The sequence below is a fragment of the Homalodisca vitripennis genome, chromosome 4, assembly GCF_021130785.1.
Source record: "Homalodisca vitripennis isolate AUS2020 chromosome 4, UT_GWSS_2.1, whole genome shotgun sequence".
Classification (NCBI taxonomy): domain Eukaryota; kingdom Metazoa; phylum Arthropoda; class Insecta; order Hemiptera; family Cicadellidae; genus Homalodisca; species Homalodisca vitripennis.
In genome coordinates, this window is record NC_060210.1 from 50487122 (window position 1) to 50509177 (window position 22056).

At 33.1% G+C, this 22056-nt stretch overlaps 1 protein-coding gene across 1 annotated transcript in view; it reads right to left on the reverse strand.

Moving 5' to 3' along the window:
- The window catches only part of LOC124359305 (adenylate cyclase type 8), a 212209-nt gene that overhangs the window by 84958 nt on the left and 105195 nt on the right, over nt 1-22056 (reverse strand). The window contains 3 exon segments of the mRNA XM_046811933.1: nt 1080-1261; nt 12638-12814; nt 14153-14341. Of these exon segments, the coding sequence (XP_046667889.1) occupies nt 1080-1261; nt 12638-12814; nt 14153-14341 (548 nt within the window).

Here is a 22056-nt window from a genome sequence, read left to right on the forward strand (position 1 = left end):
GGAATCGTAGGAAAGTCAATAGCTGAGCAGTCGTAGTAGCTATGCTATACACCAAATAGGGAACGCCTGCTCCATTGGAATTGTAGGAAAGTCGATAGTTGAGCAGTCGTAGTAGCTATGCTATACACCAAATAGGGAACGCCTGCTCCATTGGAATCGTAGGAAAGTCAATAGCTGAGCAGTCGTAGTAGCTATGCTATACACCAAATAGGGAACGCCTGCTCCATTGGAATTGTAGGAAAGTCGATAGTTGAGCAGTCGTAGTAGCTATGCTATACACCAAATAGGGAACGCCAGCTCCATTGGAATCATAAGAAAGTCGTAGCTGAGCAGTCGTAGCAATTTTCATATTGAAGTAAGTGCAGACAGATTAAATAAGAAAATGAATCTCAGAAATAAAGAGTAACAAATTACCGTGTAACAATGGAGTTTAATATTTATTTCATATAATCTATGTAAAATTTATTTTCTTATCAAAACTTATAATTGAATATAAAATTTTCATATTATATACTCTGTTGCTATTTTTATTCTGATCGAGATTGGTCCGTTTGGTCTGTTGTTCGACACATGACAAGAACTCCTTAAGTTTTTTTTTGTAGTGGATAGTTAGAGTGTGTTAATGTTAACCTTAATGAAAACCATGAAGTAGGTTGTCAGTGGTAAGCGTTCAGTGCGTTACGGAAATTGTCAAAAACAGATTTAAACAATCAGTGTGGCTCTATCACAAAACTACAATAACGAGGTTAATAAAAGAATATTCTCGAAATCGGGAAATTCTGTGGTCAAAGATCCTGAAATCCTTAACAAGTTCAATCACATATTAGGTGACTTTGAGACACATTAAACACAATTTACAAAAAGTATTTTAAGATTATGGTCACCATAACTGCAAGTGCATGGAGTCACATTTTTCTTCAAATCGTAATGCGTGTAGAAGTCGGATAAGTTAAAAAAAAAATCAGGATATTTCTCATCAGTAAGTTCTTTGAAATATTATTATGACATCTATTTATGTGGCTGACAATATAAACAAAATACATAGCTATTATGATCAGAATGTACGAAAGTTGTCCTACCTCCTGTGAGGGCACCTTGTGGATGGTGCTGATGATCACATGCACCAGCGCCGTGGTACAGCCGGCGATCATGCTCCAGCGAAGTGGCAGGGGCAGCATGCCGTACGTAACGAACACGATGAACAACACGTACCACACCAGGTACTCGGGCGAGCAGAATCCCAGGCCCTCACCTATGAATCCTGAAGCAAAGTCTTATGTTAAATGAGGATGAGATTAACGAGTAGATTCAAATTGTAGAATTCAACAACTATTAAGGATCCATGTATTGATTATTTTAGTGGATTTCGATAATCAAATCAAGCTCTTGCTTTTTTCAATCAGTGATCAGTGAAGTGATTCAGAACTTAAAGCGAGAGAATAGAGGATTGTCATAGTAAAAAGTGAATGCTAGTTTATTTTAAAATTAAATAAAAATTTTCCACTAAAAACAACTTGAAATAACTTTTTTATTGCCCACTGTTATATAATTATATCTTGATGTTTCCAGATGACAGCCGTTTATAGTGCTGAGACAATGCAATAATATTTAAATCAAGATAGCATAGGAAACAGTTTTAGCCGTTTCAGAATTAAAATTGCTTTGTTCATAATTTGTAGTTATTTTTATTTTGCATTAAAATTTCCTTAAAAGAATTAAACCAAGAACAAAAATCAAATACTCGATAATCGTTACTGATGAAATAATTTAAAAGAAAGAAATTCTTTGTTGTTAACAGTTTGTGACATGAACTGAAACTGCTCATATAAAAGACATTGAAGGTTCAATAGAAATTTATATTAACTCAATATTGTTCTTGGAAAGTATGTTGTTTCACATGTACAGCAATCCACAACTTTCCATTAAATGTAGATACTCAATTATTTGAAAGTAATTACTGCACGTTTTCAAGAAAGTTCATACTAATGTAGAAGCTACGAGTGAAATAACTAGAGTATTTTTTTAAATAAAAAACAGTACAAAGGAAAGAATAGAGGTGTAAGTCTTGTTGTTTTCTATCTACAGAAATTAAAAACTTTTCATTAAATATAGGTATTCAACTATTTGAAAGTGGTTTCGGAGATAGAAAGCTCCAATTAACTTTAATGTAAGGTCCATATTTTCATGTAAGCTATACTAAGGTAGAATATTAGATAACCAGAATATTATTTTTATAACTAACAGTAAAAACTAAATATAAAGGTGTAAGTCTTTCTGTTTCTTAATAAACAGTAAAATCTTTCTTGAAATATTACATTCTCTTGACTATTTGCTATACTACTGTTATAAAATAAACCAATAATTTAGAAATACGTTAGTTCTTTTGTACACAAGATCTAATGTTGGATTATAATGAGGAAGTTCACATAAAAACTTGGCACAACGCAACGCAACAAAGAGAAACCTGCAAGTTAATTAGCGTTGGAGGGAAGAGGCGAGAACATAGCAGTTTCATTTGATCGTCTTGAAAAGCACCACAGGTGTTTTGTGAATGGCTTCCTTTATAAAACGGATCTTCTGAAATGTGGTATTTATAATGTCTGTTAACAAAACATACATTTGAAGGATAATTTTAAATATGTGATATATCAATTTACAAACCTGTAAACTAATTATCTGAGCTAGTTGTCTCAAAAATGGAAGTAATATAATATAAATAGGATGTGCCACTACCACAGATATAAATGAAAACGACGGATGAGGAGGTAATAAATTTCACAACACGACCTATTTGTGATGAACAAGTATGGTGTAATGTTTAGTATCCGTCTAATAATTCCAATACTGAATTTTCTACGTACGATTACAGGTTTCTTGTGATGTTGGTGGTAATGTGTCAACCAAATCATGTGTTTTATATGATTATACATACATGCTTTTAAATCATAGTGGCTTTTGAGTTCATAATAATCTTTTAAATTTATTGTTGCATATTGGTACTGTTGAAATATTAACTACACGGTTATAATATTATTTAGATTGAATTAGTCAATGGATTACATGGTGTGTATGCTATTAAAGTGATAAATGTTTCTTGAGTTTGGTAATTTTCATTTTGATCCTTCCATATTGTATGAATAAAATAAATGAACAAATGTTCTTCAGAGATTTAGCAAATCATTTTAAAATAGTATTACCTTCAAACAATTGAAAAACTGTTAATGTAGCACGAAATTAATAAACATTAATACGACTGTAAGCTTACGATGATCAAGGAAACGATTTTCTGGCCGTTACAGTTAATATTGTTAAGGGGGGCTGGATCCGAACGAAGCTAAAGGGATTGTAATGTCAGATACACCACTTTGATTACGCTGCATTTAATTTCACCCACAAAAGCCAAGTCAGTGGTGGGTAAAATAAGATCAAGACAGCCACCTAAACCCGGGCGATTTGGGGAAAGACTTCCGCAAATATCCTCTTCCATTACATCCATTTTCCGGTTTGTATAGATAACTCTAAGGACCCCCAAGTTCCATACGCTGAACATTTTACGATAACTAACTTCAGATTCTCTATTCATGAATTTAACTTGATTGGCCATGGAAAATGTAATGAATTTGTATTTTACATCAAATGTGAAAATTGTGTTAGCTAGTCTTGATAAATATGAAAAACAGAAGAGAGGTCGATTTTCCTACAATAAGAGTTCAGGGTCTAATAAATGATAAGCTCCATTTTTTGATGATCACAATTCACAATAAAACAATTCTAAAGATTTACATAAATTAATACATACGGGTACTTTTTATATTTATATTTATGATTATTTTTTTAGTTAAAAAAGTATAGTTATGAATGTGAAATAATTTAAATGAACACTCAATGTTCTGACAACATTCAAGCTGTCAACAAAACAACGCTATTTTAAAAAACAATAAATTTTTAACGTTATTTATAAAACTTTTATAAAATGTTAGAAAAATAATATACCATGATAGCGACATTTTATTAAAATATATTCATTCTGGCTTTGTAGTAAAAAAATCGATGTCATGTCTTGCTGTCATATATAAATGTCATGAAAATAAAGATGCAATGTTATTTTAGACGGTTAATTTGAACAACAGATATTAAGATGCTTTAAAAGGTTGGCATGTTAATACGGGCCTACTCGTAAAACTATACTCAGTACCAGCAAACAAACTTATCCAAGCAAAGTGTAAGTACTAGCTTTAATTACTAGTTAAGTTTCAATAGGCTTACAATTAAGGAAATTATAGTAATTACCACTATTTCCTAAATGTGACTGTATTTAGGAAACTCAAAACTTTGTAAGAACGCTAGGTGGAAGCTTTACGATTTTTTAAAATACACGTAAGAACATACATTTCTGTAAATAGGAATACACTTTTTTGTTTTGCTCTTTGGTACTGATTGAAAATTATTTATTACCAATATCTAACCGGCTGCCATATTAATTGAGAGATATCAAAAACGTAGAAGATTTAAGTTGATCAAGGGTCAAGAGATATATGATTAATAAGTTTTGCGGAAACCTAGGTGGTAAAATTACTTTTGTGATAATATAATAAGGATATATACATGTGAAAGTAACTTAATCTTCGTTAAAATAACGGAGAAAAATGATACAGCGTCCATTATTTACAGAAGAGAGAAGGGAGTTTAATTCGCCTTTGGGGAATAAGTTGTAATTATCTCCGCTCTGTACGGTTCGTTTGTGTTAACGCATTGAAATATAGAGAAGGTATTTCTCGCAGTGCTTTCTAAATATAAACGACATGTTATGAGAGAATTGTATTTTTGTTAACGTAACCTAATTGATCCAAATTTATATATCGGATATTGTAGAAAAAAATTATAAAATATAATTTAGGTAATTTCTAAAGGTATCGATCGCCCTTATCATGTTCATGAATATTGGCACTAAATTGAGTTAACTATAAACTAGATGAAATTCTGTTGGATATGGTAATGTATATTCGTTAGTACCATATGATTAACAATGTATGTATTTGTTTTGGAATTGGAGTTTAGTTTATAGATTGAATGACTGTGGCCCTAACCCTCCAATTAAGCTTAGGTCTGTTAAATAAAACGCAGTTCGAATACAATTTTGAAATAATGACGCATTTAACTGATGTAAACAAGTTTATAATCCAGATAATGAAATTTCTCCATTTTTATTGGTAAGGATAGAATATTGGTATTAAACAACTTGATTCCGGAACACGATTATCAGTCAGCAATATAAGGGCTGCAAAAGCCTAATTTAAAATGGAAATGTGCTGAGTACCGAAGCTATCAGTCGAGAAAGTGAGCGGCACATCGACAAGTTCAGCGCCCCCTGTAATGGCTAGCCACAATGTCGCCTAATGACGGCTTCCGGCCGCTCATCGACTATACTGTATCACGTCTCGAGAAAACAACCACAGCTCGCTCCCCTACATACTAAGTTAGGGTAAAGGATGTTTTAGAACTCTTGGAAAAAAAACTATTTATAAATAATATTTTCAAAATCCAATGGTGCTGTAGGTAGCCTGCTTTAATTAAAGCAAACTGTAACACAATAAACAGAATATCTGACAGCTGTTGATCTTGTTGTAGATGCCACATTTATATTGTCATGTTATGTTTGGTTCTTGTTCAGCCTTACTAGATACATATTGTTGATTTGGCCATACCTTTATGTTAGTTAAAAACATTTTATATTCTTATTATGTTCGTTCTTCTTGGGATACATCGGCATGATGTTTACACTTAAAAATGTAATATCTGTTATAGTAAATGATTGGATATCATCTACATGTGAACCATTAAGAAGCAATTTAAAGTTGTTGTATGTTTTTGTTGTTCGTTATCGCCATACTCTCCTATTATATTTTATTTCGTTAATTAATTTCAGTACTCTATATTGTTGATCTGCTGCAAATTTTAATTAATCTTAGTTGACGATATATTGTGCACACACCACTATCTTTAATGACTTAGTGTATCATGCTGAAAAATGTATTATTACTTATTATGTTTCTTTTATAATTGCTCTAAGATATTGTTAATATTTCACTTTCACCATTTATATAAGTAACCAATGTCACTTAATATACTGTAAAACGTACTTTTGAACAAGAATTCTTATGTCTGTTAAAATGTTGTATCGTAAATAAACAAACAGGTTCAGCTGATTCTTAATTTGGCGGATTTACAAGATATGAAAACAATTGGCTGATGTTTAAATTCAGTAAACTGAGATAGCATTTTGTATTTACTCTAATCAATTATTATTTTAATGTTATGTATCAAGAAATAGTTTTCTGGCGATTTTAATAATACAATTTGATAGGTTAAAAATGCTTACTAAATACAATTAAAAGTAAAATATTGTTTGGTTTTAGTAAATGATTATATTATAGGATGATGCTATAAGTAACCCAACAATGGGGCGCACTCGGTCTAAATAAAACCAAATCTTTAGCAAAACTAACATCAATGCTTTACCACGTCGAAATAATATTGGTTTTACATCCTTTGATTGTAGACTTCTCTTCACAGCGAGACCGAGATTTATCAAGACGATAAATGAGTAAGCAAAGATTCGACGCATTGTGACTAGAAGACATTGATGTTAGATGTGACAACGGTTAAGGAAGCCTAATAACTAAGATTTTAGACTAAATCATGGAGTACAGCTCTTAAGATTCACACACATAATTCAGAAATTTCAACAAAGAAAACAGAGTCTGATAAGGCAAAGTCTACAATTCTTGTTTTAAACTGTACTTTTGCACCCTTACGCCTGTCCCGTGTGGAATAAAGCTCCAGAAAGACGCTGTACTTCTATCATCTAGTTTAGGTTCATGCGAGGAAGATATATTAATGGCGGAGAATATATAAATCTCCTCATACGTCACCATATGCCAAACAAAGAACTAGCCAATCATCCCAGTCCAAGTACGTACTGCAGGTAATCATCAGACCATTATGCACACTTGCTGGCCAGGGTGTGATGATTGGCCAATTTATAAACTCTAAAGCTCCTCCATCAAACCTAATGGAGGAATCATTCTGTATTTTGCATCTCTCCCAGCGCTCTTCACACCCTGTTGCAGCCACTGTTTGTTTTTACGCATTCCTACCTTTTTACTACTTGTGAAGGATTATTAAGATAACAGCATATAATAAGTTAATGCAACTCAGTCTAAGTTGGAAGAAAAATGTTACACATTATCTATTACACCTTGTTCCAACAGACTGTTATAAAAAAACTCTCTACTTACATCCAAATCAAATCAAATTTTGTATTATTCATTAAAAATACAAAATTGCATGGAACATTGTCACAATCTTATAATATTTATACATACGATAGTACATAGAATATTATTTACGAATCACATTTCCCGAATTACATTTAATGAATTGTTAAAACATTCTCATGGCTATTGAAAAATACAATTTAATAAACTTATACCGTCAGAGACAAGCCTCCAAGAATTCCCCTAGGTATAACATACTCTGTTCATGAGATAATTACTTAGTATTTATTATATATAGAAACGGTTTCACTAGTTTTGACATAGTCTGGCATTAAAATATTTTTTCTGAAGTATGTATAGTAGTTTCTCAAAAATTCATGGTGATGCATTGGCACCATAGGACAGGTTTGAATCGTGTGCAATGAGGATGTATATGGACTGAAAAATATGACTTTTAAAAGTAAATACACACATTAAATATATGAATAAGGATGGAAGGGTTGAAAACTTGTCACGAGGGAATACTTCTAGGCAACTCTTTCGGTCCCGAGTTCACAAATCACCCTCACAGCCATTTTCTTCAGTCTAACATTCCGGTTGAAAGAGGATGACGGTGAAGACGATACCACGTGATACCAATACCATGTTATGGAAAAATAACCATAATACACCATTTTAAGAATGTATTTATTTAAGAATGTAGATAAGTTATCTAAGAGCATAAATGCATCTGTTTAATTACCTACAACAAAGCCGATCAATGTGAATGTTACAGTCAAAGTGCACCCCTTATATATATATATATGTGTGTGTGTGTGTGAGTGCACCCCTTAGAAACGAATGGAACTATCTTCCAAACATGCAGCTCAATTATATAAAGTGGACAATGTAGAATCTCGGAGCATTGGAAAAAAGGTTTATCGTACTATCACTAGTATAAACAAATTCAACATTCTCCAATATATAATTTTTATTTTGTGCAAGGCCTTTCTGAATCAAAGATTCCATCATCAGGCACTTCACAAATTATCAAATGTTTACATTTTTAAATATTTTTTTAATTTATTTAAAAATGTAAACATTTGATAATTTGTGAAGTGCCTGATGATGGAATCTTTGATTCAGAAAGGCCTTGCACAGAATAAAAATTATATATTGGAAAATGTTGAATTTGTTTATACTAGTGATAGTACGATAAAGTGGACAAGTTTGAAATCTCAGTCGAAGTACTATGCGGTCCAAAATAAAGCTTGCTTGTTTTTATCTACGTCGACAGACAAACTGTGTTTTTCGAATCACATACCAAAATTCAGTAATACTGTCTGTAGAGCAGTATTAAGTAATTAAGTAGTCTTTGCTCGCTCAACACTTGTATCATAAGTGTATTGCACCACGAGATCCTTTAAGTGGTTTTTAAGATCATCTGTATACTCCAGAAATAAAACAGGACCTATAATAGAGCCTCGGGAAACAGCAGAGATTATAAGAAGGAACCTAGCACATGATTGTCTTAAAGGATTAATCACCTCAAAAAATTGGTTTCTACTAGATTTGGGGTCGGAATCAAACCACTGCAATGAAACTCCTCTAACACCATAGGCCTCCAATTGCCCCTCCCCCTCCAAGAAGGATTTTATGGTTCACAGCTTCAAAGTTCGAATAAGATGGCAAAAGATTCCAGCCGTGCATTCCCCCGGATCCAGAAATGTGAGTATAGCAACAAGCAAGTAATCTATGGCATCGGTAGTAGATTGATTACCTAAAAATCAGAATTGCCTTGGCGAGATAAACTGATGTTTCTCAAGAAAGTTCATCAGTCTGTCATGAACGATGCATTCATAGACTTTAATTCATATAGGAAATATAGACATCGGTCTATAACTGTCTGGAGAAATCGTGAATCCATTTTTAAATACAGGTATGACATTTAATATTTAAGACTCGATGGAAATTTACCCTGGAATATTGAATTATTAAGTAAGACAATCAAGTGAACTGCTAAAGGTGCTGCTCCTTGTTTGATTATCACCAGATACATTCAAATTTCAGTAGCTTAGCTAGACATAAGGTTTGACCTTACAATAACAACTTCATTTTCTGAGACTGGTGTAAAGAAAACAGAAGAACTGCACCGAAAAAAGTAGTAGATATTGAAATATTAGATAAAAATTGAAAAACTTTGAAACCGTTTAAAAACATCTTATTCATAAAATCGCAATGTTATTTGGCTGGGTTAAATACGATTTATTCATTTTCAACATCTGAATTTTTTTTCCATTTCTAAGTCTATCCAAAATAGTTAGATACAGTCTGCCACACGGCTCTAGCTTTATTGCTGTTATTCTTTGTATAATTTGAAGCCGAAATTTACTTTGCCTTACAGATGAGTTTTTTGCAATCTTGCTTTTATTCTTTACAAATATTGCGAAGACAGTCATTTGGGTAATCACGCTGGAGCATATAAGAGTCTCGTAGGTCTTCTTAACTTGTAATATACATTTGTTAGCCACTTCGGCTTAAGCTTTTTAAATGTTTTTAGATACGACAAAAGGGAATGTATTATTAAATAAGGTCAGTAAGGATGTCTTAAAAATACATACAATTGAACACCAATATTCTGTTCAATGAAGACAGTTTGCCAATCAGTAACAAAGACTAATTCATCAAATCTATCGGCATCTGCTCTGGAAAAATGTCTGAAAGGTGAATGACTAATACATTCTGTTGTTTGTTTAATTATTATTCTAAACCCAATTGCATGGAAAAATTGTCATAATCTTATAATACTTATACAAATGATATTGCATTGAATATTACTTACGTGTGCCGTTTAAAATTTAATCAGTTGTTACAATAATTTTCATGGTTATTGAAAGACACAATTTAATAAACTTACACCGTCAGAGACAAGTCTCCCAAGAATTCCTCCAAGGTATAACATACTCTGTTAATGAGATAAATATTGAGTCTTTATTATATATATTGAAAAGGTTTCACTAGCTTTGCCAATCACAGATTGCCCATCAATTTAGAACATACAGCTATGGACAATAGCAACAGACATTTAAAGAGAACCAAGGTTTGTAATGACGTTATCAATATACAACCTCCAGATGGTGAAGGCCGTGTTATTTCATTTATAACAATTCGAAAACAGAAAGAATTTATTATGCCTGAAAAAATGTCTATTATTTTGATTCGAGATGCTCATTAAAGTTCCCACAAACGTAAAATGTGTCTTAGTGTCTTCATAAGAATTCGTAAGGAATCTTCAAACCTGTTACAAAATGTTCAGAAGTCACCGTTAGGTGATTTATAAAATAACTAAACAATGATTAAACCCAATGAGGGTGCATTCACCTGACTTAATATGAAATTCCAGTTTATATCAGCTAGACCTCCTTATTACTAACAGGGAGTGAACAGTCCTCAAGTACAAGAATTTCAATTGCATTCCTTTATGTAAAGGACCTACAGTAAAGAGAAGCAAATTGTAACCTTTTAAAAACACAGCTGATTGAGTAACGCTAGAGAGCCAGTGTTCAGATACACAGGCTATTTAAAAATTTTCAATGTGAAGGATGGACTCAACTGTACCAATTTTGTTCGGCAGCGATTGCACATTTTGGTGAACAACTCGCAATGGAGGTTAAAAATCATCATAAGACTTATATCATAATCATCATAAGCAACGTTCACTAATTTTTATCATAGCATATGCACCTGAAACAGACATGCCAGGTCCCTAGCGTGACTGTCACCAAACAAATATATAGTGCGGCTGAGGAATTTCAGTAATCTGTAGACGAGTCTGTGCAGAAACTTTGAACCTTAATAAACTGCTTCGGTATTAAAGTATTTTGTAACTTAGAGTCCACAACTGTAGCCTTTGTCTTGTGCATTCTCTTTGACACAATTTAAAATTTTTAAATTTGAGTACAGTATTTACTTTTCAGAAAATTCCAATGCTGCAACATCGTTGAGACCATGCAGTGACTCCATATGTATGTAAGATTTTAAAATGGTGTCCATTGTTACCAAATACCAATGAGTGCCCTCTGCAAGCAACACATACAGCTCACTGAACCACTCAGGTGGAAATGGAAAACGTTTCTTTGGTACATCAGGGAATTGCAGACAATAATCTCGAGGAAGACTTTACAACGCATTTTGCATTTGTAAAGCAATTGTTTGTTAAATAAATCAAGAGCCATGGACAGGATCTGGATTCCTGCTGCAATGTGTGCTTTCCGTACGGCGCTGTGGGCATTATATATCGCAACAAAAGGTCCTAGATAAAGTCATGATACCGGTTAAGGAAATTACCGATTTCACCTAGTGCCTCCTCCACCACCCTTATAGCAAACTTTTAGAGTCTACACCGTTTAGGATCTTATTAGGAACAAACTCTATCTGGCTTTTCTTTTCGATAATGAACACTTAGTCTTTGTCTATTATTAAAGATCTTTGACACTTCGGACACTGAAATCGTTTAAGAACATCAGCAACATCAATAGAGATATGAGTGTTTTTGGGATGAATACGATTCGTGTATATGAGGAGAATCACAACCTGTGAAGATCATTCCGCATGTATCATATTCCAAAGTCCGTTGCCTTCAATACTTTGGCATCCTTCTACCAGAGTGCCATCGGAAACCACCACTTGAACGAGCTATCTTTATGTCATGTGACACCCGGTACTTGGGAGCACTTGTCTCGTCCGATTCTTAACCAGTTGCCATTTATTCATTTTATGTTATATTCTCAGGTATTGTTCAATTTATCATTTCACTTTTTGTACGTTTGACCGAATGCATTACTAACACATTACAGCGGCCGAATATTAGTAGAGAAAGGGTTTACCTGCAAATCTGGAATAAGTTTATCTAAATATTTGAGTCTATTCTTAATAAACAAAAGAAATATCAGATGTTAAGAGGTGGCACGATTAAGTGTGATGCATTACACCAGCTTGCTTAATAGTCTTCGTTACTAGCCAAAACTTGTTGAAGTCTATTTTCACTATTTATACTTGAAGTTATTTTCACGACTTGCAAATGTAATACATCGAAACTGTAAGAATTATCCTGAGCGTCTAAATGAAACCAAATGAGCCAAACCAACATTATTCATAAGTATGTTTTATTGTTTTTATTCAATTTCACTACCTATCATATTTATGTAATCAGCGTTGATAAAATAAAGGTTTACAAATTTGTCCTCATTAAGCACTAACTTGTAGCCTATTTTAATTCAACAGCAATAAATGAGTTATCATAAGTACGATTTCAGCCATCCTATTACGTATTGAGATAGATAAGGTAAATCCTAAATGAAGAAATAAGAGGTTAGGTGTACCTTGGATGTTGAGGAGGGCCCAAGTGAAGACAGCGGCCCAATGTAGGTAGTTGTTGGCGAAACAGCGCCACCAGCCCAGCAGACAGACCGCCAAGTTGAATGCCATCATGACCGAGGACCAGATAGCCGAGGTGACGTCATGGTATCGAACTGGACCATTAAGCAGAATCCACAGCACTGAAACATCAATTTTGGTACATACTCATGCCGAATTATACATTAGAAGTGCAAGAAAAATACTAAATTTGGTCAAACAGACCGAGAGTTTGAATGCAAAATGTTAACTGTCCTTACACTAACAATATGAACTTTTCTACTATGAAGAATGCATCACGAGTAATGTACGGTACAATTTAATCTCCATTCATGTATTCAAGTGATAATGAATGGATATAGAAGCCTAGGAATATGCAATTATTAACCAATAAGCCAAAATACGGATTTCTTTTCAAACAATTATATTTTATAATTGAATTTGGGAGTAATAGTACAAGTGTTATACATTTTATAATTAGCCTCCAATATTAACGTATACATTAATACAATTAAGATAAACACTGTAAAGGGCTGAATATAATTCATTTTCTAAATGAAAGAAGAAAATATTAATAATTAAATATACATACATTTTTATATAAATATTCACTGTAATACATTTATCAGTGATATAATACTAATAATATCTTTAAGGGTAATATTATGAAATAAAAAAGTACTTTTTTAGAAAAGAAACAAATAGACTTTTCAATAAATTCTCGTGTTAATGGAACTCATTGTTTAATCACTTTCCTTGTTTTTCTTAATTGAAAAGAAACTTTCAAAATCTCAATCACAAAGAGAATTCTCAAGAAAGGTCTTTAGTAACAATTATTTTCCAGAGAGAAACACTTTGTTTTCTTAAATGAAACTGTATTATAACATTCTGTCAATTTGTTTTAAATCAATAAAAGTAATGTAGCAACGTCGATGTATTTGAGGTCCATATTTCATACGAGAATTAAAGGCTATAAAATACATAGTTTTTAAATTTACGTTCTAAATGGAAAATATATGATTCTATGTGTCGCTGCCAAGTGGCGTTTTAATTTTTCAGACCAGCTTCAGAGAAACAATGCAAAGTGCTGGTTTTGTTGTGAAACAGAATAAAGGAGACGTTTTCCTTATTGCTCGAAAGAGTAAACTAACTTTTGTTTCATTCGTAGACCTTGTTTACAGTGTGCATATAAACTAAACAATATGTTTAATGAAGGGCAAAGATTAACTTGAGTCCCCAACGTTGAAACTGGTATTGCAAAAAGTTTAGAAGTATTTTTTACGCCTTCAACATAATATAATGAACTAGAGTGAGTTATATTTACAATACATAACTTTAAAATCTTGAAAAAATCCTCCAATAAAAATAAAAAATACTAGTACATTAAACTAATACAACTTTTGGTAAAAGACTGGGAAAAAGCTGTTTGCAAAGAAGCCACTGAAGAGATTTCAGGAAAATATGTCGATATCCATATATACCTGCCAGAACTCCCTTGAGTAGCATGTCCACAAAGTTAACGATGATGAGGCTCTTTTGTCGCTGGCGGTGGGAATACCTCTGATAACTCAACTCCAGGTGGGGTTCTCTGAAGCTGTTAGTTAAAGACGGCCAATATATCCCCTTGTAAAGGCATCCCCGCTTGAACACCGAATCACCTTCGCATCCATCTGGAACAGTTTAACAACCAATATTGTTAGTAAAGCAATTAATAAAAACTTGAAAATATAGTAGTTAAAAAGTTTGTTACTAAAGTTTGCAATAGTATTGTATAGAGTTTATCCTATAATAATCACGACTGTGGTCGGTAGTTAAATTATACTGTACATAAAGTCCTGTTGACACACAGGAAGATGATCGAATACGACGCAAAGTGTGTCAAAACTTTGTATAATTATGGATCTAAAATGATTTAAGTGTCTAACAATCCGAGGACAATGATTGTTGACATGAAACTTGGCTGTTACTAACGAGAGGAACTCTACCATATTCCGCTGTTTACTAGTGTGTTTATTAAATCTGGTAATTTATGCCGCAAATAAAGTCCTTACTTTCGTTCAGATAAGAGTATCCGTTTAAGCATACGATCAAAGATGGATGAAATACATGGACATTGGTGCAAGCATTAGATTCCGAGTAGCTTAATAAGTAATGTTATGCTAACATAACTCCATTGTCGGCTGGTACTTTATAATAATAAGAATTTGGCAGGATGGTTATTACCATAGTCTTACAAGGTTATATATTATATAGTGCTGATAGGTATTGCTGATTTGACTTAAGTCTGTGAACGGGTGCAGTTAAATATATTAAAACCTAACGGAAAATTTACATTTCTGTCTGTTCTTTGCACGATATTCCGAGAAGGATCTGACCTATAGACCTAATGAAATGTTCTTAAATTGAAATGACGCTTCATTTCTATATAAGAAACATTGAATTGCATGATAGTAGTGCTTGTCACTCGTATGGGACTTGGCTGAGCGGTAGTGAACATTTTCATATCGATTAATTGTGTAACCATGGAGAGATTCACTTATGAGTGGAAGTATTGTTAAAAGAGCCCGTTACATTTAATCGGCTTAATTTACATTTTAATTTACAGGAATAAAAATTCCTGTAAATTGTATACATATTTTTTACGGCACAGCTTAATTAATTTCACTGTTATGATTGTATATATTTATATTGTTAAAAACATAGAGTAAGCTTAATTGTAACAACAATTTTTATTTCAAACTTTTCTGCAACCGCTGTTTTGTAAAAAGTAAGAAAATAACCATATAACCTAAGAAGATTAAAAGTTTTAGGAAAAATATACTTTTAACTATACATTTTAGCAAATTTTAATTATGCAATGCTTGTTCAGTAATATCATGCAGATATCACATAAAAAGTCTATATCTACCTTTTATTACAAATGTATATACTCTTAAAATCCATGTTAGTTGTCTTTTGAAAGAAGTAGGCTTATCAGACCTCTCTTGTGTGTGTGTGTGTATATATATTTATATACTGTTGACCGTAGCAACAAGGTAAGATCAACATTGACGCGAGAAATATTATTCACTGAAACAAGTATTGGTCATACATGTGCAAAGTATACAATGATAGTCGTTAGAAACTTTTACTTGACGTCTGAAGCTGTTAACAATGGAACAGTTACATAATAAGTACTTAAAATATGCCTACTTCTGTTAAAAATACTTATTTTATCAAGAAAAACCAAGTTTCAAGATCGATAATTTTTTAGATGCAAAAATGTGTAATCATACTTTAATTTGTGTAGATCACTAATTAAGTGTAAAAATAAATTAAGAATTTTCTCATACATTTTGAATCAGAATGAATACATATCCTTAGATAATCTAATTTTGTATATTTATTGATTGTTAACAAGTTTCAAATAGGTTTGAGTACTATTGGAAATATGCATAATGTGATTTAGGCGATCTTATTCCTGTTATTATTTTTTCTAGCTATTTGTAAAAATATACTACTTTAGATATTATTGTTACATTATTATTACTTTCTCAGAAGTCTTTTAAGATATTACTTTAATTGTAGTTGTACCTGTATATATGGAATATTTTTGTGACCTTTATGTCACAATCATATTTATTATGAATGACATTTTAACTTATGAGATGTATATACGGTTTTAGGTAAGATGCTGCTGTACAGGCTCGTTTGACTGATTTATTCTGTTATTATGGTATACTCCCAGTTCTGTATATGTTATGTATTGTTAAAACATCGCTACTGGTTATTTCATTAATTTCATTGTAAGCAATTATTGTAAAATAAATCATTATTTATTTAATAGCTTAAGCTATTCAATAAAATATCATGGAGTGTTGAAGAGAAACTCGAGTGATTTCACGGGAATTTATAAAAACTGTTTCACTCTACGACTTCAGGATTCCAAAACAATGTTCTTAAATCTTAATCTAAAATTAATCAAGAGATTAAAAAAATCTTTCAACTATCATTTAAAATGTTATACCTGCTAGTAATAGCTTACTTGGTCTTATACCATTTAGGATATTTACAGTTATCATGTACTATATTGTAAAATGCTTACGTATTACATAAGTTTCTACTTGACTGATAGTATTTAATATGCAGTATTAAGATAGTACTTTGCCACTTTAATTATTAATAATAATTACTATGTAGCAACGGAATGCAATGACGTAACAAAATGTAGTAAACAAGCTAAAAATTGATGATCAATACTAGGGGTGAAGCAATCAGCGATCTCTTGAAGTGGGTGCTTCACAACGAAGTCAAGATTATGTAAAAGCCTCTATCACAGTCCTTCATCCACAATCCTTTGTAGACTGATACGCTAACCTTTGTTAGCGACCTCAAGTTATCAAGCTGATAACAAAAAGCCTTCTCCACAAAAACTAATGCGTGGCAAACTAGAGGAATCGATAAAACGTGACTAGTATTGGTATTTTAAAACTGAATAACTTACGGATACCAAGCAGGTCTTTAAAATTTTAGATTTTTCATTTGAAACTTAAAATATCCGAACACATTGTACATTTAAATTTTTTTTAAATACGAATCAAGCCTTGTCACCACCATTTATGGAAAGAATTCGATAATTCAATCAATTTCTTATCAATCTACACTCGGACTTGTTTTCTTTGATAAAAAACTATGTTATTTAGTTTTATTAAAAAATTTGTTCCTGGTTTATTTTTATTAATACTGCCAAATTGTATTTTGATCGATTCTGCGATCAAAATCCACTAAGGAATGAGAAGATTGTAGTTAATATTATTTCAGTCAAAACAGTAAAACTAATGTTTTTCTTGTATAAACAATAATATTTACTTCCATTTTAGAGACTTTTTGTCTAGAATAAAGTCAAACCAATCCTATTCGAGTCTCCAAAATGTATGATGTTCATGTGAATCACCAAGTTAATATCCATTTAGATTATCTGTTATCCACGTAACATTACAAAAACAACCTACCCATTTTCAAGGGCCTTTGGCAAACGTCATAGAAACTGTCATTGACACCATCGTCCTATGTTTTTGAGTCCTGACTCACAAGCTTATTGGGATTAAAAACTTACCTTAACCCGCATTTTTTAGAAAATATCTTAGGTAGATTGAACCGCCATTACAAGGAGTCTTAATACAATTCATGAGAGTACCCAAATACGATAATACTTTAAATTATAAATTTAGTCATGCCCATTGCCATAAATTTATTTCTAAATACATAGTTAATATTAAATAATTAATTTTCATGGTGTTAAAAATCACACAAAATTTAAATACCAGGCGGACAGCCAATTTGCATTCTATAGACACATTAGTCAACATAAGAATATTCCATAAGAAAAAAATAACTCTTTGATAATGTTTGTAGTCAAAATAGATGGTAGGAAAAAGGTAAATAATACGAAAAGATAGTATATTTGTCAGATTATATGTTTTTTAGGTTTTTACACTGAAGACAAATGGTCAGACACCTAGGACAGACATACATAGACCTCTGAAGTGGCAGCTGTCAGTCTCTTTATGTAGTTGCCCGAAAGTGATGTAACTGTAATTTATATGTCTGCCGGTCGGTTTTAAGTTTGAAAATAAAAATAATTTGAGAAAAATCTACCTTTATATATTTTTAAAAGTTTCATTTCGACCCCAACCGAAAATAGCGTGGGTCGGTGAATTTATTTCTTAGTAAAAACGGTTTTATCGATGTCACGAAAAACAGATTGTACAATGGATGGCTCTTGATTCCTAGACTATATTCATATTAAGCAATGCACGTGTAAATAGAAAACAGTACATTCAGTAAATACATAGCCAAGAAAATACAATTTAGATGACCCCTGAAATAAATAAACTTTAAAAAAGTCCACTTTTAAAATTTAAAAATAAAGTTTAACTATGTAAATTCCCCTACCAAACACAATTCAGTTAATCGTATAAGTAGAATATATAGGGAACCTACTGCTTATTACCTAGGTAGTAGACTAATATTAGATTCAGATCTTAGACTGAATTGGAGCGCAATCTTAACTAATCCCTCTGTCAGCAACTCCTGGTGACTGATAGTAATTATGTCTCTGATTAGTTAAATAGATCTTAGGTTGGCCTGTAGTGTTCTATTACACCTCCCAGCCATACGAACTGGTCACCATCAAATGCTTTTGATTCAATTTCTAAAGTCTGACTGCGTAATAAGTTTAGTTCATACTTATTAATGAAGCCTGTAACATTGAACTGGAATGTGAGTTTAAATTATTCTTGCCTCGGTGTCAAAACCGACCTACTTGAGAACTAACAGTGTGACACGAGCATGAGTTTTAATTTATTTTAACACGTAGATTTATTGAAATTTTAAGTTCTATTTCTGTTGATAGTATACATGTCTTAGTTATTCAATAGATAAAATTAAGTTTAGTAGGTAAATCAGTATATATACAGGATGAGGCGTTCTGGTTATTACTACTTGTTAAATCTAATATACTATACAGCCGCATGTGAAACTGACTGACTGACTCACTGATATATAGATACAAATTCTAACATAGTTCTAGAAGTGCTGGTAACTTGAAATTTGGCATGCAGGTACCTTTTGCAATATGACCCGGAGGAAAAGTCTGAAAACTGGACATTTTTACTTTTAAACCCCTCAAAAAAAATTATTAAAAAAAACGCGCATTTTTTACCCTTGCAGGCCTTTTTTGTAAGCCCGATAGCGGGAGAACCGTTTGGAGCTAGCTCGGATCTGACGAAAAATTCATGGTCAGGAATGAAGTGAACTACAAAAAAGGTCCAATGGACTTTTTGCTCTATCTTCCATGGTTAAGCGACAAAACGCTTGAATATTTGGACATTCCAGAGATTTTTTCGATAAAAATAATGTTTCGAGCCCGATAGCGGCCCAACGGTAAGGTTGTACCTCAAATCTGATTGATCCATCAAATTAGCAAATTACGTGATCTACAGAAAAGGTCCAGTGACTTTTTGCCCTATCTCCATTGGTTTGGCCGAAAAACGTTGGTTATGTGCAATTATTTGTAATATTTACGTGAAAAAGTTTGTTTTTGAGGTCGATAGCGGCGAAATCATTGGTCGGAGGTCAAAATAAATCAAAAGTTAGATGTAGGAAATAATGTGATCTACAAAAAAGGTCAAGTGGACATTTTACTATATCTCCATTGGTTTGTCCCGCAAAAACGCTATTAAGTGAAATATAATTTGGAAATTTTCGCCTACAAATTTACATTCCGGGCTTTATAACGGCTAAACGGTTGGTCGTGAGCTCAAAACACATCGTCAACGGGAATTAGGAAATGACGTGATCTACAAAAAAGGTTTAGTAACATTTTGCCCTATCCTCAACGGTTTGGCCGCATAACGCGTTTTAAAGTTTTGATTTTTGAGTTTTACGTGAGATTTTGTTTTCTGGGCTCTATTTCAGACAAAATATTAGTTCTAGCCCAGATTAAAAATTTGATTTTAATACAAAATAATGCGATCTACACAAAAGGTCCACTGACCTTTTGCTCTATCTTCCATGATTTAGCCGTAAAACGTGATTATATTGAAAATTCCACTTAAAAACTTACGTTTCGTGCTCGATAGTGGCCGAAACCGTTGGCCCTAGCTTAAATGTAAAACTTTTTGTAAGTAGCTATTGATAGGATCTACAAAAAATGCCCAGCAGCTTTCTATCGTTTATCTTTCCATAAGCCTGGTAAATGCTCTAAATGGCTAATTCTTTGTCGTCACTTTTAGGCGTTTTAAATTTTGCAACTATAATTAATGCGATTCATGCTGGTTCCATATTGACCTTATATTGCTACGTTAACGAGTGACTAAAACCCCCCTCCACATCGGAGTTTGGCTGAGCGTTAGTGAAGCTTCAATAGTAGATAGGGACAGAGTGTTTTTTTTATTTTATGAAATATTAGTTCATTGTCAAAACTCTGGCGTGGAATGATAATTTCCGAATTAATTAAAAACCCCCTGATCAACGTTTTATTTTGATAAAAATTCCTCGTGCCCAGACACAAATTTACTTAGAAAATGTACCACGCGTTCTTTAACCCCCCGAGAACATAAACCCCCTTTCCCGGGAATTTCTTGGATGATGAACTCCGATTAAATTAAACCCCCTGATCAACTTAATAATCTGATAAAGGTAGTTTTAAATTTATTTACACTAAATCTGTTTTACACAACAGCTGACCAGTGCAGACTTTTATCCCAAGCGTTGTACCGACTAAACGAGAGATCGTAGCTCAAATCCGAGGATAAAATCGAAAAAACAAAATTAAATTTTCCGACAAGAAAGGTTCAGTCACTTTTTGTCGTATCTCTAACGGTTAAGCCACAAAATGGCCTTAGAGTCAAAACTTTGATTAAAACTGGAAAATTCAAAAAAATAGGTCTAATACTATTTCGAATTCCGCTTATCCCCGAATTTGACCAACACCCCAAAAGGGGGCCTGGGGTGTGTCATTAACCCCCGCTAACATTAACCCCTCCCCGGGATTTCCTAGTATGACAAGATAACCTCCTGTGTACATTAAAACCCCCTGTGTTAACCCCCCCGGGAATTTCCTGGCATGACTTCATGTCCGAAATTTACCAATAACCAAATCTCTTAACCCCCCCCCCCCCCCCTGGGAAATGTTCCTGGTAAGACCAGACAACCCCCTGGTGTCTTATCCCCCGGTAACGTTAACCCCCCATAGGGAAATTTCCTGGCATGACCTCATGTCCGAATTTTACCAATAACCAAATCTCTTAACCCCCCCCTGGCAAGTTCCTGGTAAGACCAGACAACCCCCTGGTTGTGTATCCCCCGGTAACGTTAACCCCCCCTAGGCAATTTCCTGGCATGACCTCATGTCCGAATTTTACCAATAACCAAATCTCTTAACCCCCCTGGGAAGTTCCTGGTATGACCAGATAACCCCCTGACGTCTTATCCCCAGGCAACGTTAACCCCCCCCCCCTCCTGGGAATATCCTGGCATGTCATCATGTCCGAATTTTACCAATCACCAAATCAATCTTATCCCCGAATTTAAGGCACTTACTTTGGGGGCCTGGGGGCGTAGCCCCCAGCGAGCCGAAGGCGAGTCTTAAAAATATAACACTGATCATATTCAGACTTTGAGTATTAATATTATTGTATCCATACAATTTAAGATAATCAACTTCATTTTATTTAAATTCAAATTCAGATTAACAAATTGATGTACTAATATTCTAAAAAAGCTAGTTTCTTTTTAAAATCACATGGGTAGTATACAGGTGGGTAAATTTTTTCCAATCATCAATATTGGTTGCACATTTAATAAATAGGCATACGACTTGCATTACAATGCAAGAACGTAT